Raw genomic sequence first — 25178 nt, 5'->3', positions numbered from 1 at the left:
CATACGGTCATCACTGCTTTTTAGCGATGCGTAGTACTCCATTGTATGTATGTACAACAGTTTTTTAATCCATTCGTCTGTTGATGGAAATTTTACGACAAAAACTGCATTAAAAACATGCTGAAAAACTCAGCTTATACATGAATATAAATGACACTTTATTTTGTAGTGTCTGTCTTTAAAGGTTTATTTAATTTCTTCAGTTCTTATAGTATCCTTTTGTTAGGAAAAAAAAACAAAGCTAAGAACTACCTAGTTAAAGAACTACCTACCTGTTCAAATAGAAATTACCCAGATAAAGGTGGGAGACTTGAACTTTACCTTTATCATTCCTATTAACGCAGGCTCCCAAGGCTGCGCAGGCCACAGCACGGGTACGTTTCTATGTGGTAAACCAGCAGTGAAAGGAGGGGGATTTTAAAAGCTCATGGTAGACACATCTGTTTGCACTGTTGTTGTTTTTAGTTTTACTTGTTTGTTTGTTTGTGTGTAAGTGTTTTCCTTTCTGTGAAGTCCAGGAGAGGTACATTGGTAGAGACAGTAAGTGGGTTGGTAGTTCCTTGGGGGGGTGGCAGGGGAGGCTGGGGGACATGGGGAGCCAATAATGGTGAGCACAGGAGAGAAGACGTGTTCTCAGACTGACTGGGGTGATGATGGCGCAGCTCTTCTTGAGGTGAGTGAACTACTGAATTGTACGAAATGTGAATTACATGTCGATGAAACTACCAGGGAATAAAAAGGTGCATGGATATTTTAAATGAACTTTTTGAAGGTGCCCCCGGTCCCCCGCCCTGTGGGTTGGCAGTGGGGTGTGCATACAGACGAGAAGCTTTAATGCAGTGAGGGAGAGTGCTTTTTAGGTCACAGCCATTTTCTTTCTGAAGGCTTTACCGTGCCTTGCTGGAAATATAATGTACATATATAAACACAGTTATTAATTCATATAAACCAAAAATGTAAGAGTTGTGGATAGTAGAGTCACTGTGAGTTAGAACTGCCTTGATTCAAAGCAATTGGTGTTTTCCTTTTTCTGTTTGGTACATAATGGATTTGGTTGTTTAGTTTTTTTTCTTAAAAAAATCTTTAATGACCTCTTTTTTCACCTTTTACACATCAGTTTGGGCAAATTTAGATATTTTTCTGAGTTCTTTTTCCTGGACTATTTCTTCCTTGTAATTGCACAGGTCTTGGCCCCAGTTGTTGCTCCCCCATATTAATATGTTCTCTGACTGGTTTATAACTAATATAATTCCACTGGGTGATGCGAGGCACCCCAGAAAAATTTGTATCTCCATCAAGCCTCATCTCTTATCTCCATTTCTGTCTTGTAATCTCTCCCTTTTAAAGGGTCATAAAAGTTATACAATCAACTATTTCAATCATGAAATTTTATATGTAATGACCAGGCATTTCTTTATTTTCTCTTTTTGAAATGTTAATTTGCTGTTAATATTCTCTCATGTACTGTGAGTTTCAAAAGCCACCAGTGGGTAAGCCAGATCTGTGGGCATTTTAATAGGTGTGTTTGCCTTGTTTTCCTTAATTAAGCACTGGTTCCATATTGTCTGCAGCAGGGTTCTATCAACCGGCAGCTTAGGTCTAATATGTGCACAGCACGCGCAATGATAAAAAAAAAAGCACTTTGATGTTCGGAATCAAGTCAGTAAGATACAGTTTACTTTAGCGAGCTGGGTTTTTATATTATAATAAAATAAGACATCAGGAAGGGAGAACAAACCAATCAGTGTATACTGGCCTAGGGCTCGATTCTACTTTCTTGCTAACCACTGGTCTTTTATTTTGCGATGGTCAACTGAAATATTGCCGGCATGGTTATTTTTGTAATACCCACTTTGTGTCTCCTGTGCCTTATGTTTATCAGTAGTTTCCTTGTGCTGGATATGGGAGCCCTTCCTTGCTTACCTGCTTGGTTTCATTAGCTAGACATTTAATATCTTACAGTCAATTGAAATTCTAGACCTTCACTCTTGTTTGTCCCTCATTCATCTTCTTTTAACCCTATACTTAATAGTACAATTTTGATTCTGCTTTATTTTCAGCTCTCTGTGGCCGAATCCATTTTCTTTTAAACCCATTTTCTTCTTCACTGTAGTCGTTGACTGTCCGGGCTACACTAGCTCAGGAAGATAGCCTTCTCTTAAACATCTGGTTGATTTGCCTGCTCGGTAAATGAATTATTCCAATTTCTCTGAGAGGCAGTCTGCCACTCTTCATGTTTTGTGTGCCACATAGAATAACACTTCTTATATACTCATAAAATTTAAAAAATATTCCTGACAAATCATTATTTTCTTGTGTTGGTAGATACCTGAAACATGTCTGAAAATTCCAGCGACAGTGATTCATCTTGTGGTTGGACTGTCATCAATCATGAGGTATGCTAATTAATGCTTAGAATGTCATTTGTAATTTTTTCCCCAATCATTTTATTAGGGGCTCATACAACTCTTATCACCATCCATCCATACATCAATTGTGTAAAGCACATTTGTACATTCATTGCCCTCATCATTCTCAAAACATCTGCTCCCCACTTACGCCACTGGCATTTAGCTCCTCATTTTTCCTCCTCCCTCCTGCTTCCCAGTCCCTCATGAACCCTCGATAATTTATAAATTATTATTTTGTCATGTCTTACACTGTTGGATGTCTCCCTTCACCAACTTTTCTCTTGTCCATCCCCCACCATTTGTAATATTAAAGTCTATAGCAGTGATGTGAAATACGTGAGGTGAAATAGTTACTTGAAACACCGCCCCCCCGCCAAAAAAAAATCTCCATCCAATTGATTACAAATTGGATTCTATCTATGCTGCACAGTTATTTGAAGGCCAATATTTTTCTACATTTTAGCATAAAGTTTCACTAATCTGGTACTTTGACATTTTCCCACATACATTAACTATTGAACACGCCATGAGTCATCATCTTCTGTGTTGTTATATATAACTTTCCTTGGATCCGAGACATTAAGCAAATAATTATTGAAGGCTTACTATGGGTCAAAGGAACCTTGGTGGCACAGTGGTTAAAGTGCTCAACTGCGTATAGAAAGGTCAGTGGGACAAAGATGTGACAGTCTGCTTCTTTAGAAGATTGGCAGCCTTTGGGGGAGGAGACGAGCCAGACAGGGTGCAATGTAGCAATGATGAGAAATACAACTTTCCTCTAGTTCCTAAATGCTTCTTCCTCCCCCTCCCCCACTATCATGATCCCAATTGTACCTTGCAAGCCTGGCTAGTCTAGAGGATATACACTGGTATAGGTAGGAACTGGAAACACAGGGAATCCAGGACAGATGATCCCTTCAGGACCAGTGGTGAGAGTGGCGATACTGGGAGGGTGGAGGGAGGGTGGGTTGGAAAGGGGGAACCAATTACAAGGATATACATGTGACCTCCTCCCTGGGGGATGGACAACAGAAAAGTGGGTGAAGGGAGACATCGGACAGGGCAAGATATGACAAAATAATAATTTATAAATTAGCAATGGTTTATGAGGGAGGGGGTAATGGGGAGGGAGGGGAAAATGAGGAGCTGATGCCAGGGGCTTAGGTGGAGAGCATAAAGAACGATGAGGGCAATGAATGTACAAATGTGCTTTACACAATTGATGTGAAAAAAAAAAGAAAAAAATTCTAAGCAAAGAAAGCTAATGTGGTATAATTATTATTGGAGTTGATAGAATATCTGTGAGAAAACAAGAAAGGGAGGAAGATCCACTTATGTAATTTATTTACATGTAAGTTATTGATGATTTTCTTTAAAGGTGTCTAGAAAATCAAATAAAAGATAAAGTTTGAAGCCCCCCCAAAAAGATTGGCAGCCTTTGAAACTAGGGCAGCTCTCTACCTTATGGAATTGCCAGGAACTGGGATCAACACGACAATTGTGGGTTTTATTTTTTTGATATTATGGGTCAGACCCATTACTACTCCTATATTCTCTCATAATTAAAACAAACCCAACTTTGTAGTAGATATGTTTTTATTCTCGTTTTACACTTGAGGAAATGAAAGAGTACAGTGATTAAGCAAGTAGGTTAAGATTACGGCACTTGCAATTAGCCAAGCCTGGCTTTGAGCAGACCAGATAGGCACATACACCCTGCTAAGGCTCTGTGAGGTTCTTTCAGAAGATGAGGTTGCCCGGTCTGCTGTGCGCTGATTCGGACTCGTGGCGACCCCATGTGTGCTGCATGGACCTGCTCCTAGGGCTTTCCTGACGGTGGCCCTGGGGTCCAGACTGCCAGGCCTGTGGTGCAAGGTGCCAAGTGCGAACCACCAATCTGCCAACTAGTAGCCAAGCACTTCACTGGTACATGAGTACAGTCAATATTCATGAACAGAAAAATAAAACTCAGACCAAAGCTTTCATGGATCTAGCTAAAGCTTCCTCTGTGTTCTCACAGGTTTTTAAAGCCTCTCTTGTTTTCCTTCATTAATAAAAATTTTAAATGATTATTTTTAGAAATACTTGGATAATTTCATGTTTAATTTGTTAGTTATATGCTATAGAAAATAACATGAACGGAATAAGCATTACTCTATGCATGAATAGTTCAGACATAAATTTAACAGAAGCTATACCAATTAGGATTGGGATTTTATTTGCTTTTCCTCTAGTCATAAATGACTTTACTATTTAACTTCTTTTCTACAGAAGTCACATCATCTCCCTTAGCAACTTCTCATTCAAGGATCCTTAACAATACAGCAGCAAAGTAGTGGTGGGAATCTTACTTGTGAATCTTTATGGTGAGGCCACACACCAGACCTCTATGACTCTTAGCCAAACGTCACTGGAGTATGTTCTTAGAGTATTCTTTCAGAATAAATGATCTTCATTTATCCATCTTCCTACACACCTACTTCTAATCTTTCTGCAAATGTGTCTTTTAAATTCATTGCATTATCCTGGTGCTTCCATTTTAATCCATTTAAACATATTTTAGTAATATTTTCTATGATAAGCAGTTATTTGTAGGTGGTTTGTATATCTGAATAGGTTATAAATTTGAATTTTGGATTTGGATTTTTATGCCCCCAAACAGTAGAATGTTTTGCTAATGGTAGTTACATAAATATTGAGTGAGTTTAAAATTCATCTGAGTTTAAAATTTATCAACTAATCCTGTAGTAGAGTGTAGTCATCATGCAGCTTTGGGGCTAACTTGATTTAGAATCTGACTCTGACTCCATTCTACCATTACCTTTTTATGAACTAAATTGTAACTCTTCCCTGGTGACACAACGAGTTAAGCTTTGGGCTGCTAACTAGAATATTCTTTGATTGTGGAGTACCAGCCCCCACAATGGAATGGGTCCAATGTGTAATTGATGGGTAAAATTAAAGAGACATCAGACAAGATAAGGCATGCAATTGCTTACCTCCCAGAGGGCCATGATCTCAGCAGCCAGGTCCGTGCAGAGAGAGCGAATACATTTCCAGTTATGGCTTTATACATTTCGGGGACGTGCAAGTGTCCCTAATTTCATCATGACAGGAAGGGGTTTTCTAATAGGAGGGGACAAGCAAAGGCTGTGCACGCAATAGGAAGGAGAGGCGCTTTAGACAAGATGGGCAGATTCTAGAGTCAAGATGGCAGCTTAACCATGACCCTCCTTGAGTTTGCTTGACCTTGTCTTTGGGCTCTCCTTCAGGAGAATAATCCACTATCCTTATCAGCACGTAGGGTGGGACAGAAGATAGGGTCTGCTTGCTCTAGATGGCTGATAACCCTCAGGGAGATAACCTTTAAGCTGCTGACCTTCAAGTGCATAGACACTGACCATGTGTAGGCAAGCAGCGTCTTGGGTTTGGCATATATTATGGGGGGACAACCAGGGGGAGAATCTGTGTCCCACACTTTGATGTTGTGAATCCAGCAGTCGCTCTGGGAGAAGAATGGGGCAATGGGTTTCCATAAAGATCTACAGCTTTAACCACCCTATGGAGCAAACATGAAGGCAATGGGTTTGGGGTGGCTCCCTTTTGACGTATGGCAGCATCAGAGACTTTAATATTGGAAAATTTATGGTTGTCAAATCCAGCTTTGAGTAACCAATAGGAAATAAGTTGATTATCACTTTTTCCCTAGGGGTCTGATATAGAGATGGTGAGCTCCGAACATGGTGCATTCAGTGACAGCCAGCTGGTGACTCCAGAGAGTTCAGTTTTAGATCAAGAGGAACTACAAGCATTCCAGTTAGAGCATGGAGGTAAGATGTTTTTAAAATGTTTTGATGTGAGTGATGTGAATTTTATCTTACTTCCAGTTGGTGAGCTCATCTAAGTGATCCCTTAGTACTGTCAAGGGAAGGATTAGACTTTTAGTGTAGATTGAGCCTGCAGAATTCATTGGCACCAACCTGCCCAGGGAGTTTGTTGATTTGCATTGATATGAATGGACTTTAAAAAGGTCCTGGGAAAATGGGGTATAACGATAATGAGGTTTCCCACAAACTTCATGGAGCTTCCATGTGGATATTTAAGGAGCCCTGGAGGCACAGTGAGCGAGATCTGTTGGGCTGCTAACTGCAAGGTTGCCAGTTTGACTCCATATCTCCGTATCAGCGGTGCCTTGGGAGAAAGTGGGGCTTTCTGCTTAGGGTAAGATTTATTCACAGACTTGGAAACCCACCGAGACAGTTCTGCTTTGTACTATGGGATCGCTATGAGTTGGAATGGAATCAGTGTCAATAACTTGCATATACTTGGGCTCTCAGATACTCTTATATAGATGTAACCCATGACAAAATACAGGGTTTAGCATGAAACATTTTGTGGCAGTTTGATTTATAGTTACTTGTCAATATTAGGATTATTAAGACTAGTAAATAAAGACTAGTAAGATACAAAATTATTCATTATCAAAAGAGATGAACTAAACAAATTTGAGCTGGTAAGTCATATTTGACCTCTTTCTCTGGGGTTTGATGCCCACATTATCTAGGGAAGTCCTGATTCCCATGCTCATCTTACTATTCAAATTCTTAATTTTTATTAAAATTTAAAGTAGCACTCTCACGTCCTTGCTTCCAAGATGACAAAGAAAGGGTGTAACGATGGTCGTGCTAAGAAAGGCCGCAGCCAATGCATCCTATTTGCTGCACGCACTGCGACAACTGAGCGCCCGAAGTAAAGGCCCTCAAGAGGCTCATAATAAGAAACGTAGTGGAGGCTGCAGCCATCGGAGACATTGCCAAAGCAAGTGTCTTCAGCACACACATCGAAACTGCTCCCACGTGTTCTCGAAGCCACATTATTGTGTGAGTTGCGCTATTCTCATCAAGGTGGTCAGGAACTGGGCCTGGGAAGCCTGGAGGGACAGAATGCCTCAACCCCAATTTAGACCTGCAGGTGCTGCCTGACAACCTCTTCCAAAGCCTATGTGAAGGTTAGAAGCAGAAGAAAAACAAACCGGAAAGGACCTAACATGGAAATTGTTCTTAATTTTCTTAAAATTGTTCTTAAAAAAAAATCAAAGTAGGAGACAACATTTTCTTTTGGGTATATAACATGGTTGTACAGAGGCCAGAAATAGAGTATATCTATTTGGTGATTTTAAAAAAAATTAATCTGCATGTTGATTAATATTCTCTTTTGAGCAGTGATTTATAACTACTGTGACTCAGAGATCCTTTTGAGACTCAGAAATCTATGGATGGTCTCTCCTAATAAGTACATATACTCACATATGAAAACTTTTTCATACTTCCTTAGGAGTCCCTGGACTTAGATCTTTATTTAAGAGCCCTTATCTCCAATTTAGGTTAATACTCTAGCTATAGATAAAGCATATGATGATAAGCAAAAGAAATGGCATATTCTTTCATCTGGAGATAAGTGCTACCATCATTTCGATTTGTTTTTTTGTACGTAGGTTTGTCATGCTTGTCTTAATACTTTTATTCCTGTTCACACTGTACAGCTTTCTAAATTAAAAGTACAGTGTTTCCAGCACTATATTCTTTTGTACATTTTCATTTAAAGCAGATACTTAAGCAACTTCTGTAATGACATTATTTTGAGTCAGGGTTCAAACATTTTTTAATAAGTATCTGCAGGTGTAGTTTTGATTCCTCTGTTAACTAGGTATTGGCAGTCATTAGAAAAATAGTTCCTTTTGGGATTTAGAATGAACTTTCAGAATTTAAGAGATAGAATACGAGATTTATGAGAATGGATTTCCCATCCACACACCGTATAAACAAAGTTCACTGCTATCAAAAGGTAGAGCTTTATTTACTTAAATGAATTTAGATTTGAGTTGTTGGTCTCGAATTCGATTTAATATTTGAAATGAACCCCTGACAATTTGAAAAAATTCTGTTTGGAGTACAGTGATGTTTTCAGCCATAGGATAGTGACCATTGTACTTGTATATGAAATTTCATTAGATTTTATCAATTTATATTATAATTATATGTAGATTATACAAATAGACAATATTTTAAATTCAGATATGATCTTTATATTAGACAGTTTGAGTGGCACAATGGTGGGAGAAATCACCTTTACAGGAGTGGAAGAAATCAAGTCAGCTCTTGAAGTAAGTTTGTATTTTATTCTGGATAAATGATAAACAGTAATTCTCAGAAACAACTTGTGCCCCCACTTTCCTTCCATTCTTCTTCTGGGCCTTCTGAGCTTGGTTTTTGGCCAAACGCAGCCCTTTTGGACCCATTGTTCTGAGGAGGCCTGAATTTTATATTGTACATTTTTTTCCTCCCTCTGTCTAGGACCTGCTAATGTGATCCTGGTCAGAGTGGAGTAAGTTACATGAATGAATTATGTTGGGAAATTAAGCTATTAGGATTCATATCTTAACATTTGAGAACAAATTACATCTTTTCCTTTGGATTTTACTTTTTAATAAAACTGGATAGCCAGATTATTTCTGTGTGGCATACCTGTTGAAATTTATTACATGTGCGAGGGATTCACAAAGTTAAAGGAAAATGGATTTAAAGGATAATAAAATTTTCACAAACTTTTTGAAGGCCTTTATATAACCAGAATGGGCTCCCTGACTGCAGAGTTCTACACAGATAAATCCATGGGACCAGTGAGAGAAATGAACTCTCCCTCTTGTGGTCAGTGGGGAGCTATGACAGGCTGTTCAGTTTCTGCAGCTCACTAGGAAACTTACAACCTAGTGTCTGGTTTTTCCATTTGCCAAGGGATTTGGTGGTGGTTTCAGGCTAACCAAACTATGAGCCTACCCTGCTGGGTAGAAACTATATCTTCTGTTTTGACCTTGAACTATCATAACGCTGTGAGATATGAAGAAGATATAAACCCCTTAAATAATCGTTTCATTTACGGTTTCTAAAATTATACTTCTTCAGCCAGAGGAAGAAAAGGCACCTGAAGACAATGTCTATTTTGGAACTGTCAGTGATGATTCTGATATTGTTACCCTTGAGCCGCCTAAGTTAGAAGAAATTGGAACTCAGGAAGAAGAAGCAGCTCTCATTGTTCAAGAACCACAGAACCCAGAAGACTTTAATTTGGGTTCTTCTTCCAGCAGCCAGTACACATTCTCTCCGCCAGAAATTGGTAAGAACTATGTAGAGATTACTGTGCACTGATTGAGACTCCCATGACCACATTTTCTGTTTCTAAGCCTAAATGTCAAGTTTTGAATATTTTTTAATAAAGCACAATTTCTTTAAGAAAATTTTTTCTAGTACCTAGAAGGTATCAGCCCTTTGCCATAAAAATAAAGCAAGTTATTGAGTTAATTATCTTCCACAATTATTTCTAGGCAATATGAATATTCAGATATTTAGATAAAGTTTATGGGAAATTTCTTAAGACACAAATTTGTAATTCACGGTTAATAACCCACAGTTATTCACGTCAGGGTAAATTATGGAAAGAAACCTAGTGATTCTAAGAATGTCCTAATTTGATGAAAAATCAGGATCCTCTAGGATCTGTTGGCAGAAGGAACAGACAGTATTCCTATGTATCATTCTTTAATATTTACATCTGGAAACCAGAATCAGCCAAACTGGAGTACCTTTCTGTAATTCCACTTTAAATTTAAAATGTCCATTAGAGATCCTTATCTGATTTCATGGAAGGTTTCTCCCCTGTAGGCTTCCAGTAATGTTTCAGGAGTTGGTTATGAACACATTGTTCAAATGTTCATTGGCATTCTTCAAGGCTAAACTTCAGTCTTGGCCAGAATAGCTTGCATACTACATTTACTTAAGAAGCCTTAATATAATTGATTTTAGAATCACCTGTCTCTGGTCATCAGATTTTATTATTCTTCAGGGCTGGATTTATGCCATATATTAAAAACATTAAAAACATTTTTAATTAAAGGACTGTAGTCATTAGTTTAATTTGAGATGCCCTGTGGGCAAGCAAGGAGCCCTGGGGTTACTACAGTGGCTATGTGGTGGGTTGAAGGACGAGCCTCTCTACCTGTGAAAGCGTTGACGTTTCGGAAATCAGGGCCAACCTTCTGCAGGCCTGTGGTGAGGTGGAATCCACTGTGGCAGTGAGTTTGCTATTTTGGTTTGTGCGCCAGAAAAAGCAGTCACAGTGGAGCAAGAGGCACACAAAGGTGGCCACTCAGACATGTGAGGAGCCGACACACCCACTCTGAACTCTTTAGGAACATGGGAAGTTTAAAGCCCGTCCTAGTTGTTATCACCTTCCTGAGCTAGAACTTCCCGCAAGGCATTTTGATGATGCAATTAAGAGGAATATTTAGTTAGTTGAATTGTTTCAGGAAACAAAATGTTAAAAAATAATCAAGGGTGACATTTTGGACTGCGTTAAAGGTGGACACCAATTGCCCAAAGTTTTCAGTTTTTTTTCCTTTATCCCAGTTTTTACTCCATGCATTTTTTAAAGGTTCGTACTACACATTGCTTAGCGATTTGTTTTTTCCCTTCCTCTCCTTCCTGTATAGCAAGGTTTCCTAGAATGGGCGATAATCTCACCTGGGGGGACTGGCATGGTCCAGGAGGCTGCAAAAGCAGATCCTGAACCGAATTCTGAGTGACGGACTAGAGAACAAAATCATTTTAGTTGCTGGGGCAGGGTTGAGTACGTTTTTGTTTTTTTTTTTCCGAAAGGGGCAACAAATAAGCTTGGGAAGGTATGATCTGTAGACTTTCAGCTTCAAAATTTTTCTTCTAAATTTGGCTTCTGGAAATGTACAGTTTATTGAATTAACATTCTCATTTCCCTTCCTTCCATATCGACTCTCCTCTCCCAAGAAAGCAAAATTATTCATTGTAGGAAAGTTTGTATCGTATGTTAATTTTAAAAGGGATCATTATTAGATTTTGATGTAGCACAGATATCAATACTATGTTTAAAAGGAATATTGTCAGTTCGTTCCCTTTTTATTCTTATAATAAAGCTTTATACATCTTTTTTCCTGTTTATTCACAAAAGAAAGGTGGTGGGAGAAGCTGTGGAAGATTCCTGAATGCGTAAGGGGATGGGCTGATGAGCTGAAACATCATGTTCCTAGCCAACTCGCTTTCCAAGGTGGTGTGACTAAATCTGAGCAGCTTCTCTAGAGCTGAGCCTGCCTAGTCACATTTACTGCTTTGAAGATACCTGTTGTCGTTTGTGATACTCTCAGCAGGTGTTCAGAATCTTGTTAAACCGCTGGCTGAGCTTATTGCATGCCTTGGCCGTGCTTGCATCTTGGACTATGGACCAAATTAAGCTTTGATAGACTTTAAGCAAAAATATTTGAGCTATCGTGTATGGGTTAAAAAAGATGGAAGCATTATGTAAGATGTGAGTTTGTTTACTTATATAATGGAGGCAGTGTGGAAATGTTGAATTGAAAATTTAAAGAAAATTGGCCGTTTTAACGTTTACTTAAACATGTCAAGCGAATCTGACTTGCACACTCCATCCGTGATCTTGAGTACCTTTGTATGCTTTGTAATGCTTTGTTTACGTCTTCCTTTCTCTTTGTCCAAGAAATATACCCTCACAGCTGAGGCGACGACATCTTGGAAAAACTAGTCGTCAGAATAACCAGATAAACACGATGGGCACAAGGGGCGTTGACCAAGAGATCTCTTGGTGGCATTTGTGTTGCTAAATATTAGGACGCTTTATTTGTCGCTTCGTGCCTTTTGTCTTTGCTTGTTGTTAGGTGGAAGCTAACAGGAGTCTTCCATGATTCATCTCTTAGAAGTATTGTCTAACCCAAATCACCAGCTTTCTTATGGCATGGATAATTCTGTATTCTAAAGAACTGTTTGTTTTACTTTTTTTTGGAGGCATGAATGTTTTGAGGAGTTCATTGTACTGAATTACCCTTACTTGTGCTTTTTCGTTTCTTCTAACTGGCCTGCGGAAATCATACTGAGTGATCTAATCTGTGCCAACATTGTTTGTTAATGTGGAACATTGTTAAGGAATGATGCATTTAAACAAACTGAAAGATGTTTTTTCCAGCAGATATGTTCCTGGGACTTGAGATTTCTTGTGGAATTTTTCTTCCCTATTTGTTATTCTTTACTATTCTTTTCATAAAGCCGCAGCACCAGACTAGCCATTAGTTTCGGAGATAGCTATTGTGTCACTTCCTCATGCTGACATATTTACTAGAGGGTAAAATTAATAACCTTCTAGTAAGAGTGGCAGTCGAAGGGAAGGGCTCATATGACTTCTGGAAGCATGCTAAATTAAAATTAAAGCACTTTAGCCTTGATTCTGGGCTCATAGGATGGAAATGAAACTAGACAATATAGGTAAACAGGATGACCTTTAATATTTGCTGTACCTTGTAAGTCGCAGACACTGCTGCATACTCTCCTACATAGTTGAGCTGAAGTTACCTTTTGTTTGAAATGGAAAGGTTTTGATAACAACATTTACTAGACTACAAGAATGGATGATTGTCGTTATTGTTCCCCCCAGCATTACTTATTAATAATTGATTATTATGTAGCATTATTTCTTATTATTTTAACCACACTTCTCAATGTTTGGTTAAAAAGAGCACAAGTACTCAACATAATTGATGTTTCCAGAGAACTTACTGACTTGTCAGTTTCAAGTTCATTGATTGATGCAGGATAGCCCTGTGTTGATTGATGCAGGATAGCCCTGTGTTGATTGATGCAGGATAGCCCTGTGTTGATTGATGCAGGATAGCCCTGTGTTGATTGATGCAGGATAGCCCTGTGTTGATTGATGCAGGATAGCCCTGTGTTGATTGATGCAGGATAGCCCTGTGTTGATTGATGCAGGATAGCCCTGTGTTGATTGATGCAGGCAGGATAGCCCTGTGTTGATTGATGCAGGATAGCCCTGTGTTGATTGATGCAGGATAGCCCAGTTCTACTGTTCTTTTCACTCTTCTTACCATATAGACTGAAGCAAGTTTGCTCCTTTAAAAGTCTAAGGTACTGAGAAAAAAGCAACTTTTGATTTTATAAAATACTTTCCTCAGATCTCTCTCTGTTGTTTTAACGATGCAAACTACAATAGTGGTTTTAAAACAAGATAGACACCCCCCCAGAATATGATCAGGATTCTTATTTATCGCAGTGAACTCAAGTTTGGCTTTATTTGATAAATTCAAATATTTGCCTTTTGTGGTGTTTGTTTTGGGCTGTCTCTTGTAAAAAGGCACGCCGATATTATATTAATTTTATACGATATTTACTAGGAAAGCTTTTCTAAAGACTAGTACTGATATACCTACTTTTTTCTTTTTAAAATAGTATTTTCAGCTCAACCTAGTGGGGATGAGTCAAGTAGCGATGAAACCAGTCATCAGCCCAGTCCTGCTTTTAGAAGACGCCGCGCAAGGAAGAAGACGGTTTCTAGTTCAGAGTCTGAAGAGTTGCCGTCTGCTGACCAAGAAGCTGATTGCATCGTGGAGAACGTGCAGAAGCACCAGTTTAGTAGTGGCCTTAATAAATGTATTATACTGGCTTTGGTGATTGCAATCAGCATGGGATTTGGGCATTTCTATGGTAAGTCCTTAAAAATGTATTCTGCTTCCCCCAGATCCTGGATGCTTCCTCCCCCCAACTACCATGATCCGAATTCTACCTTGCAGGGCTGGATAGGGCAGAGGCTGTACACTTGTACATATGGGGGCTGGAGGCACAGGGAATCCAGGGTGAATGATACCTTCAGGACCAAGGGTGTGAGGGACGATGCTGGGAGAGTGTAGGGTGAGTGGGTTGGAAAGGGGGAACTGATTACAGGGATCCACATGTAACCTCCTCCCTGGGAGAGGGACGGCAGAGAATGGGGGGAAGGGAGACTCCGGATAGGGCAAGATATGACAAAATAACGATGTATAAATTACCAAGGGCACATGAGGGAGGGGGGAAAGGGGAGGGAAGGGAAAAAAAGAGGACCTGATGCAAGGGGCTTAAGTGGAGAGCAAATGCCTTGAGAATGATTGGGGCAGGGAATGTATGGATGTGCTTTATACAATTGATGTATGTATATGTATGGATGGTGATAAGAGTTGTATGAGTCCCTAATAAAATGTAAAAAAAGAAAAGAGGAGAAAAAAATGATTAGGGCAAAGACTGTACAGATGTGCTTTATACAATTGATGTATGTATATGTATGAACTGTGATAAGAATTGTATGAGCCCCTAATAAATTGTTAAAATTAAAAAAAAAGATCTTTTAATAATAAAAAGAAAAAGCTAAAAAAAATGTATTCTGCATACAATGGCAACGTAGTGTAGACCTCCCTGTTGTTGTTCTGTGCTGGTCAGTCAGTTCTGATCCAGTGACCCTTGGAGAAGTGAGCCAGAACTCTGAGGAGTCTGTCTGCTTCCGCGGTCGTCGTCATAATAGGCGACCTTGGAAAACAACCTCTTTGTTTGAACTTGAGTTTTCTCACTGGAAAATGAGGATGAAGGCTCCATGTATCACACAGCTGTTTTCCATTAATACAGGAATAGTTATTTCTTTAAGAAATACAAGGATTATGTAAAATTATGTTTATGGCTTTTATAAAAATAAAAAAGACTCAAGATTAAAAATCTGAAATACCTTGAAGCAAATCATTTTAATATGTTGAATTGAAGAATATTTTGTTGTGTATATGTTTGCCACAATTTTAAAAAATTACAAATAATACAAGGAAGAAGAAAATGTTCTAAAATTGGTTGTGGTAATGATTGTATAACTCTTGATATGATTGAAATATTGAATTGTGTGATATGTGGATGAAGTGCCAATAGAAGTTAAAAATTTTAAAAAACTGTTAAAAATCATCTTGATTTAGAAATGCAAACTATAACCAACTTGTCTTAAAAACAAACACTTAAATCCCAGGTGAAATAGTTAACTTTTGAAATGTCACAGTCATTAGTCTTCAGTATTTCTGCTTTCAGTTTCTGCAAGCATCACGTTATTTAGCATTCATGACTACTTTCATGATCCACGTGAATTGATTTGCTTTGTAATTTAGCCTCATTGTTCTACTTAGTAGTGTTTGCGCATATGGACTTTTATTCCTATTCGATTTTAAAAAAGTCTTGGGTGAGAGAAGGAAGGACTTCCACGTTGTCTTACTTTCCCCTTAAGAGCCCCCCTGTTGAAGCTCTTACGTCAGGGACTTCTCTGCAGTGGACAGTTAATATTTACCCTGAGGGAAACTCGGGGCTCCCGCCAGGGAGGTTAGAGTCTTGGGGAACAAGGGTGGCAGCTCTGTGGTTGCTGTGTCAGTTTTTGGAGGTTTTTAAGAATTTAAAAAGTAAGTATTTGAGATGAGTAGAATTCTTAGCATGTTCATGTGTCGTTTCATAGAATGTCCATTCATTCCTTCATGGAACATCTATTTATTTATTTGTTTTGTAGCACCTGCTCTGCCCCAGGCAGTGTTCTAGGAATTGGGACATTCGTTCTGAATATCCAGGTCCATTCCTTTTTTATAGTGACAATAAATAATCATTTTGTTGGCCTTTGTGTGTGGTTTTTTGAATTAGCAGTCCCATTGAGAAAGTCCTGTGTTCCTCTCCATTTCAGATTGCATTGAGTGTCACATTGTAAGGTAATTATCTTTTAATGGTAATTACCACACCTAGATATTATGCTAATGACCATTGTTCAGTTTGTTACGTTTAAGAAACTGAATTTATTAGTTGTAAGTTGCTTAGGTTAAATGCACCAGCTGTTTTCAAAGATTAGTAGCAAGGAAAATAGATAATGAATAAAATTTCCACATTTGCATCACATCTTAATAGTCATATCAAGTATATACTCTATTGGCTTAACCCTTTGGTTGCAGGCATGATAATAGGTTTTAATAGTGTGATCATAAAAATGTGACTGCAAAGGTGGAAGAATGAAATGTACTCTTTGTTGACTGGTGGAAAAGACATATTTATTCAACATATGTAGTGTTATGTTAAAGTTAAATACTTAAAGTCAGTAAAAAGTGTTTATTCTTAACTTTACATGAACTATTTAGACACCTGCTGGATGTCTACCTTAATTTGCTACTTAGATACTACAGTTTGTATCCTCCATTGAAGTTTATTGTAATGAGATTTGATTTGAAATATGTTATTTGCTTTTATTATCTAGCTGGAACAAATATGTATCAGTGTTTTTTGAGTCTGATGCCTCTCCCCCACACAGGTAAACATGGTGGCAAAGAAGGTCTTATTTTAACCATTTTATTTTTCCTTACTAATAAAAATTGCATAATGACTTTCAGCATTAATTCAATCCAAATTACATTAAAACCTCCCTAATAGCATGACCTTTTAAATATTTTTCTAGAAAATTTGATTTAGAGTTGCTTTCAAAGTTAAACTTTATTTCCTTATTATTCATAAATCTTGGCTACTTGTGAAATATACTTTAATGATTGTATTTAATTCAACTTTTTCATATTAATCTTTTTAATATGTGAAAAGTTTGTGTAATACAGTGTTATCTATATAGTCATGAGATTGGTTTAAAAAAATATATATATAGCTTTTTAAGGTCACGACCTAAAGGGTATCAGACTCCTTCCCTTAAACATGACGCTGATGTGGACACTTCAAGATACTTTACAGAGCTGGTTTGGATTTTCCCTCTTAGACTGTGAAGCTAGTTAGTTATTGCACTCAATAATCAGTTTGCTGTAATTGAAAAATAAGAATTAATTAATTACTTAAGTAATTGTTACTCAGCTGGGTTTGGAGGTAGTGAAAAGACTGACCACACTACAGCTGATTGGACATTTCGAAACAATGGAATGTCAGGTTGAAATCAGTGGGTGGGGATGTTGTTATATTGTACAACTAGTTAGTCGGCTTTAATTTTTAGAGGAAAAATAAAGAGGATGGAGTGGTACAGGACAAAGTAGAATAGTCAGGGCAGTTTAATAACCACCTAGTGACAATGAAAATAGAGAGAAGTTTGTGATATGAGACACTGGCAAAGAATAATTAAAAATAGGGCTTCAAGGTGGAGTGTCTGGTACATGGATAGCTTGCTCATTAAATTCCAGACAACGTGCTGTTTCACTGGAATTGAGGGCTCTACTAGAATAAGATTGTACTAGAAGCATAAGTACTGTGCATACGCGCGTATAAGCTGAGTTTTTCAGCACACTTTTTATGCTTAAAAAGACCCCTGGGCTTATACTCGAGTGAGGGTCCAACTTATGCGTTCTCCAGTGCGGTGCGGGTGTTTTCCCGTCTCCCGCTCATCTGTGGCACCTGCACCCTCTGTGGGTGGTCCGATGATTGCTGATAACACTGCTCTTTTCTCCTGCATGCTGGCAGCCTGTGTGTGTCCGCGATGTGCCCAATAAGGCAAGAACCTGCCCACTTCTGTGCGCTGGTACCTGGGGCGCACCGCATCCTTGTCAGATGGATGTCTGATTCGGCTGCCCATCCTCTTCCGCTGTTCTCCAGGGCTGTGACCTTTACAATCTTACCCATGCTTGGTCACACCCCCTTGCTCCGCCCAAGCATTACTGAAGACACGTACTAGTATATCTCTGATCTTGGATATACAGAACGTTTATTTACAGTACTTAGTCTGCTCTATTTTTGATTTTCTTATTAACGCCTATCTGGACCCAGTGTTGACTGTGCTTGCATAGAGCAGCCTGTGTTAGCGCTCATGATATACACACTGCGTTGTGTACGCACTGTTACTGCACGTGTAGCACTTCGCATACACTGCCTATGCAGTAATGCAGCGCACGCAGTAACGCAGCGTGTATATTGACCTAGGCTGCTCTGTGCAAACAGTCAGGTCATCCCATTCTGGAATTTCACCAGCCTGCCTCAGGCCTCAAGCCATGCAAGCTGCGTTGTGTACATGCGGTAAGGCAGTGTATGTAGTAATGCAGCGCATGCAGTAACACAGTGTGTACAGTTATTGTTGACACCGTGTTGTTTATGCTGACCCTCTTTTCCACTTAAATAGAGCTAGTTTACTGTTTTTCTTTGAAATAAATATTCAGAAGCATTTAACCTACTGATGCCTCAATTAATGTAATTTTATTGGCATCTATTTTTATTTTGAAATTTACCAGTAGCTGCTGCATTTCCAACCCTAGGCTAAACTAGAGTCAATAAGTTTTCCCAGTTTTTTGTGGTAAAATTAGTGCCTCGACTTATATTCAGGTCGGGGACTACTCGAGTATACATGGTAAATACGTGATGAGCTCAGTTTACTTTGTTTCTCCTATCTATACACTAAATGGCTAGGGCAGGAGTTGACATCTGATTTTCAGGCAGGGTATATATATTTTTTGCTTACAGTTTTGGAGACTAACAGATGGAATTTAGGGCAGCAGCGGGACCTGCTCCCTGTTTTAGGGGAAGATCCTGTCCTTTCCAGCTTCTGGTAGCCCTGGCAGGTTTTGTGTTCCTTGGCTTCTTTTAAGAAAGCAGAAGGGATTAGCTCCCCTCGTGTTCTGGTATAACTTCGTCAACCAATAACATGGAGAGAAAAACCCTGCTCCGCAAACGTCTTGTTGACAGGTGTAGGAATTAGGACGTCAACATAACTTTTTTGGTTGAAAAATTCAACGCATAGGAGTTAGTAAAACTTTTAGATTTATATAACTGAAATTTCAAGGTTAAGAAAAAGATATTAAGACAATCATCGGTGAGTTGGGGCGCTCGGAGCATCGCTGTGAAGACCATGCTGCAGCCAAACATCTTGCTCACCGGTACACCAGGGGTTGGAAAAACCACACTAGGCAAAGAACTTGCATCAAGATCAGGACTGAAATACATTAATGTGGGTGATTTAGCAAAAGAAGGGCAGTTGTATGATGGCTATGATGAAGAGTATGGCTGTCCCATTCTAGATGAAGATAGAGTAGTTGATGAGTTAGAAAACCAAATGAAAGAAGGTGGAGTTATTATCGATTACCATGGTTGTGATTTCTTCCCTGAACGCTGGTTTCATATAGTTTTTGTGCTGAGAACAGATAACACTGTATTGTACAAAAGACTTGAAACAAGGGGTTATAATGAGAAGAAACTGCAGGAGACTATTCAGTGTGAGATTTTTCAAGTTCTCTATGAAGAAGCCATGGCCTCCTGCAAGGAAGAAATAGTACATCAGCTAACTAGCAACAAACCGGAGGATCTAGAGAATAATATAAGCCAGATATTAAAGTGGATTGAACAGTGGATGAAAGATCATAGCTCTTGACTGTCAAGACTAGCCACATGATCGTCACTCCTCCTGAGCTCTCTCTGCCCATCATAGAAATGGTCCAAGTATCAGTAACAGTTTCATATTAAAAGTGTGCCACAGGACTAGCAAGCGGAAAGTATCAAAGGTTTATGCCTGGACTCTTTTTTTCTCCATGAGAAAGCAAAACCATTTGAAATATAATGAGTAAAGCATTATTTAGGGTTGAGAGTAAAGATTCTTATTGTTTAATGCTTCAACTGTTAAAGGATAAATGAATCTAAGTGGGTGAATATCTGCTGACTTTATTTCAAAAGAAAATTAAGGTAATCTTTTAAAATAAAACTTATAACAAAGTAAAAAAAAAATGACAATCATCAAGTATATTTTAATGTTCCTTGAATTCAGATCTCAACACAGTTTTTGGTAATTTTCCAATTGGGCAAAGGATTTCATCCTTTAAGTCGTTTGAAATAGAAATTTTCTGCTTTGGAAGCAACATACATTTATTTAAACATTTTAAAATATTTGATTAAGTTTTAGATTTTGATATAAAATGCTTTTTGTAAATTGGAAAATTGAATCCTAGCTTCAAGAGATATTGAAAGGTTAAAAAAACCCACAATGTAATAGTAAGAAAGAAATAGTAAGCTGTCATATCCAGCTGTGAAAATCTGTGATGTTCTCATGTAATGGCATGTGACAGTTTGGCAAATACATTTTGCCCAATTTCTTATGAATAGGTTTTTAAAATGAGGTTATGCATGAAGCTTGTAGTGGCATGAGAACAGCATGCATTGGCGAATTAACATTTTGAGTTTTAGGGTGAAAATACAGAGTCTTAGTAAAGATTCTTTCATCTCTGCTGGGAGAGGCGTGGTGATGACGTCTTTGTGTGGAGTCATGAAAGATGGGTGTTACTGTGTCACAACTCTGGCCCCAGGTGTACGGAAGTTAGCGTGTGGCAGCTTTTAGAGGGGTACTGACAGCCGTACGAGAGAGCTTCAAAAAGTTTGTGAAAAAATTCCATTGTCTTGTAATTCAATTCTTTCTCTTCAGTTTCAGTTTCGGGTTAGTATTAAGAATTTTATCAACCTGGCTGGTGTATTTGAGCTTATATATAAGTATAAGCCTACCCACTAGCAGAGCTGTTTTTTTTTTTTTTTAAACTGGCTTTGAGAATGGTGATTAGCCAGTTTTTCCCCGGCTGTACTTTTTAGACATCTGTGGGAAAGTGTCTATCATTTAGGTAAAATCCAATGATAAAAAAGTTTATTTTAATGTTCCCTTGTGGACCTGTAAATACACATGGTTTGAAAATCATCCTCTTTCCCACCCACTCCTCAAAGAAAATCCCTGAAATGTTTTTTAATAGGCTACTCAATGAGCACAAGAAAATCACAATTACATTTTCTTCATTAGGGAGTACAAGTGGCTGATTTCAGTCCAAAGGATAACGACGGCTGGAATGTCCTTTGTATGCTAACTACAAATTAAATTAACTTACACCGCCTGGTTTTTATTATGGTCAACGCTCATCACTATTTGAACGATGCCATGAATTCTCACTTGTTCTCAGTGTATATAATCGGAACTGTTATATAATTATGAAGTCGATATTTTGACAAAACACTAACTTACCTATTTAATTTTACACATTAAATGGTTTATAGAGTAGAAACTTGGAAATAATATATGTTATATATCCCCATGAAATTCTTCATTTTAGGTACAATTCAGGTTCAGAAACAGCAGTTGGTCAAAAAGATACATGAAGGTGAATTGAGTGAATTGAAGGGTTATCTTCCGCAGTGTCAACAAGGACAAGAGTCTTCTGTAGAGTATCAGGTATGTAAAACTCAAAAATAAAGAACAATGACTGTAGCCAGTAATGACTGTAGGTATTAGTACAGATTACTGAGTCAATAAACATACTGCGTTTCAGTGACTGTCATACGTCATATACAACATTTCTCCTCTTAGCGTAACTCTGTGACAAAGTAGCTTCCCCAAGATTAGTAACTAGCAAGAGTTGGATTTTATTCAAGTTTCTAACTCCAAAGCCCTGATGTTAACCATTATGCTACAATTAATATTGTTGGTACCGTTAAGTAGATAATTTTTGATTAGTCTAGGAAGAGTGTTTGGCTTTCTAACTTTTCCAAGGTCTTGCCCTGATGTGGTGAAAGAGTTAGCCAGTTCTTTCTACTCTGAGCTCTTGTTAGTTCTGACAGCAGGGGAGCATGTTAGGCATTCCTCCATTAAATCTTTATATGTCCAGAAGATTTACAAGGATCAGCGAAACAGTCGTTTTAATTTTTCCACTTTTTTCTCGAATTTATTTTTAATCATGAAAGACAGTAAAATATGTAATTTCTTGATTGCCATTAGTTGTAAGGAAGGAATACTCTTCTCACTGATAATGGATGGTTATTTTTCAAAAGAATTTTATAATTAGATTGATGATCTTATTCAAATGAGATTACCATAATAGCTGATAAATTAAGCTAAATTTAGATGTCATTTTACAGATTAATACATTAAGATTTTTTTGTTCTTTTAAATCATTTTATTGGGGGCTCGTACGACTCTTATCATAAATCCATACATACATCCATTGTGTCAAGCACATTTGTTGCCTCCCTACATTAAGATATTTTAACTGACTAAATAATGCTTTGTCCATACATTTGTGGTATTATCACTGAGCTGATGAAACTTACTGTTTAATTTTCTGCTGGTTTGGGTTAATGTTTTTGCCATATTGAAGGAAAGATGAGTGAGGGTTACTTTGAACTACAGTTAAATTATCTGAACCTGATTGAGCTGAGAACTTTGTCTGGGATGATGACTCGAGTTGAATAGGTAATCTGGATTGTGATTCAGAAGTTTATTGGAAATTGGTCATAATGTTAACAAGAGTCAGTCTGTCCTCCAGAGAGTTTGTAGCCCTGGCTATGACTTACGTGGACTAACCCTAGACATGGTAATGCACATAAAACTAGGACCTCCTCAGTAGCACTGAGGATATCCAGGTTGGTTTTCAAGGAGTGTACTACCCAGAGGTGCTTACCGATAAGACTTTTGAAGCCTAACGGCAGCTCTAGCTACAATTGTACTTTTTATCAAAGACAGTTTCCCCTACCCAAGCCACAGAGGAGCCGTTAGCCGTGCCGCAGTTCTCCAGAAACCTCTCAGGAACGCTTGAGTCCTGCAGTTCGGCAGCCCGTGTGTAACCCACTGTGCCGCCGGGCAGGAGGGCTGCTTACTTTCTCCTCACTTTGAGTGGGCCTCAACACCAGCAAGTATTTTTATGTGATCTCCCTTTTAAAGCCTTATTAGGGATAAATTTAGAGGATAAACTCACCTCTAATTATTCCAACCTAATTCTTCCAGTATGTTCTTGTCTTAGTGTGATGTTATGCAATCTCTTGCATTTGATTCTTGGTTTTTACAACTTTTATATTATGGTAAATACTACCCAGCGGATAGCCTTTTCAGAAATAAAAATGATAAAACGTAAGGGGCATTTTTCAATGTTAAAAAAGTTAATTTAGCTTTTAAAGGACTTGATATTTTTCTTTTTTCTCTTTCAAAATAGTCATTGAAAGAAAACCTTGCAAGGTGCTGGACCCTCACAGAGACAGAGACAGTGTCCTACGAAACTCAGAAAAAGAGCCTTGCCAAAGAAAATCACTTCTTACGAATAACTCTGGAGAAAGAGGAAAAAGCCTTGTGCTCATTGCAGGAAGAGTTAAGGACACTAAGAGAACAGGTTAGGTTATTGGAAACTAGAGGAACAAGTAGTGAATTGGTAACAGAAAATCAGAAACTGAGGCAACATTTGGAAGAGGAAAAGATGAAAACAAACACCTTCCTTAATCAAAGGGAAACTTTATTGGCAGAAGCAAAGATGCTTAAGGGGGAACTGGACAAAGAACGATTGCTAACCATTGCTTTAAAGGTGGAACTTCAGCAGTTAAGTGCTACTCAGTCGTATGGAAATCCAGACTCTCCCAATGTACTGATTGAAAAAAAGGAAATAGAAACCTTACGTGGAAGACTTACTGAGCTAGAGCAGAAATTGAGCTTCGAACAACAGCGTTCTGATTTGTGGGAAAGACTGTATGTTGAGGCAAAAGATCAAAATGTAAAACAAGAAACTGATGGGAAAAAGAAAGGGGGCAGGGGAAACCACGGGGCTAAAAATAAGTCAAAGGAAACATTTTTGGGTTCAGTTAAGGAAACATTTGATGCAATGAAAAATTCAACCAAAGAGTTTGTGAGGCATCATAAAGAAAAAATTAAACAGGCCAAAGAAGCCGTGAAGGAAAATCTGAAAAAATTCTCAGATTCAGTTAAATCTACCTTCAGACATTTCAAAGACACTACCAAGAATATCTTTGATGAAAAAGGGAATAAAAGATCTGATGCAACAAAAGAAGCAACGGCTAAAAAAGCAAGAACAGTTTATCGTGGATATATACATCCACAACCTAAGGCAGCCACACAAAACCAGGATAATGGAGCCCCTACTCTGCAGAGGGGCGGGAGGAAGGGAGCGTCAGCTCACTCGGATGGGCTTAGAAGGAAACCAAATTCACAGAAATGCGGCGCTGAGCGTGAGTGTGGGCACCGTCACTCCCCCAGAAAGGGTTGTTCTGATGTATTTGACTGTGCTCGACAGGAGTCGATGAGTCTTTTTAATGTAGCATTGAATCCTGTGAAGATAGAAGAATTCAGACAGTTAATACTAAGATATTTATTAGAAGAAATGGATGGTTTCCATCACTGGAAAGAACTTGATCAGTTCATCAGTAAGTTTTTCCTGAATGGTGTCTTCATACATGACCAGAAGCTCTTCGTTGACTTCGTTAATGATGTTAAAGATTATCTGAAAGCCATGGAGGAGTATCAAGTGAATAATGATGGAGTGTTTGAGAATCTGGATGGATATATCTATAGATACTTCCTTGGTGACAGTTTCTCCCCTCCATATGGACCCAGGTCGGTTTACATAGCACCATGTTATCATAATAGTTTCTGACATCTACAGTGTGGATAGATTTTATCATTTGATAATGTTTCTTTGAGTTTATGAGAGTTTAGGGAAAAAATAAAGCAGAAAGTGTAATTTAAAAGTTACAGCTATTGCAGACTGAAAATTTCACACATCAATTTGACTTGAGCAGATGATTTTATTCTTACCTGGGAAAAAAATTGGTTGAGAACATACATTAAATTCTCTTTAGCCAATATTCTTTTAGTATACTTGATACGAAAGGATAATCACCTAAAGTGAAAATAATTTTATCTTGCTCTTATTTATATACTAACCTTGGGAAGCTGAGTGAATACCACTTTTACTCTGCATTTAGAAGAGCTTATATGTAACAATTCTAATAGCCCACCTCTTTTCATTTTCCCGTTCTGCTTAATTATGGTGTTTCATGTAGCTAATGGCAGAGTTGTTGAAAGTTAGAGGCATGATCTAAGGGACAACACTTGGCATACCAGAGTTCT

At 38.3% G+C, this 25178-nt stretch overlaps 2 protein-coding genes across 2 annotated transcripts in view; both read left to right on the top strand.

Annotated features, from left to right (window-relative positions):
- CCPG1 (cell cycle progression 1) overlaps positions 1 to 25178 on the top strand; it is a 44598-nt gene that overhangs the window by 16886 nt on the left and 2534 nt on the right. The window contains exons 2-8 of the mRNA XM_075531559.1: positions 2326 to 2396; positions 6121 to 6241; positions 8504 to 8574; positions 9374 to 9584; positions 13748 to 14002; positions 21385 to 21503; positions 23257 to 24662. Of these exons, the coding sequence (XP_075387674.1) occupies positions 2337 to 2396; positions 6121 to 6241; positions 8504 to 8574; positions 9374 to 9584; positions 13748 to 14002; positions 21385 to 21503; positions 23257 to 24662 (2243 nt within the window). The 5' untranslated portion in view covers positions 2326 to 2336. The remainder of the gene's footprint in view (positions 1 to 2325; positions 2397 to 6120; positions 6242 to 8503; positions 8575 to 9373; positions 9585 to 13747; positions 14003 to 21384; positions 21504 to 23256; positions 24663 to 25178) is intronic.
- Positions 19099 to 19975, top strand: LOC142425448 (adenylate kinase isoenzyme 6-like). Its single transcript, XM_075530697.1, has one exon. It carries the CDS (start codon positions 19155 to 19157, stop codon positions 19671 to 19673), a length of 519 nt encoding a protein of 172 aa, XP_075386812.1. The 5' UTR covers positions 19099 to 19154; the 3' UTR covers positions 19674 to 19975.

The sequence above is a fragment of the Tenrec ecaudatus genome, chromosome 14 (assembly GCF_050624435.1).
Source record: "Tenrec ecaudatus isolate mTenEca1 chromosome 14, mTenEca1.hap1, whole genome shotgun sequence".
NCBI classification, from domain to species: Eukaryota; Metazoa; Chordata; class Mammalia; order Afrosoricida; family Tenrecidae; genus Tenrec; species Tenrec ecaudatus.
The sequence above is the reverse complement of the archived record's forward strand: the minus strand, read 5'-3'. Positions and strand labels throughout refer to the sequence as shown.

Bases quoted from the DNA above. Each gene is read 5' to 3' on its own strand.
- LOC142425448 (XM_075530697.1), top strand. From the start codon at position 19,155: ATGCTGCAGCCAAACATCTTGCTCACCGGTACACCAGGGGTTGGAAAA.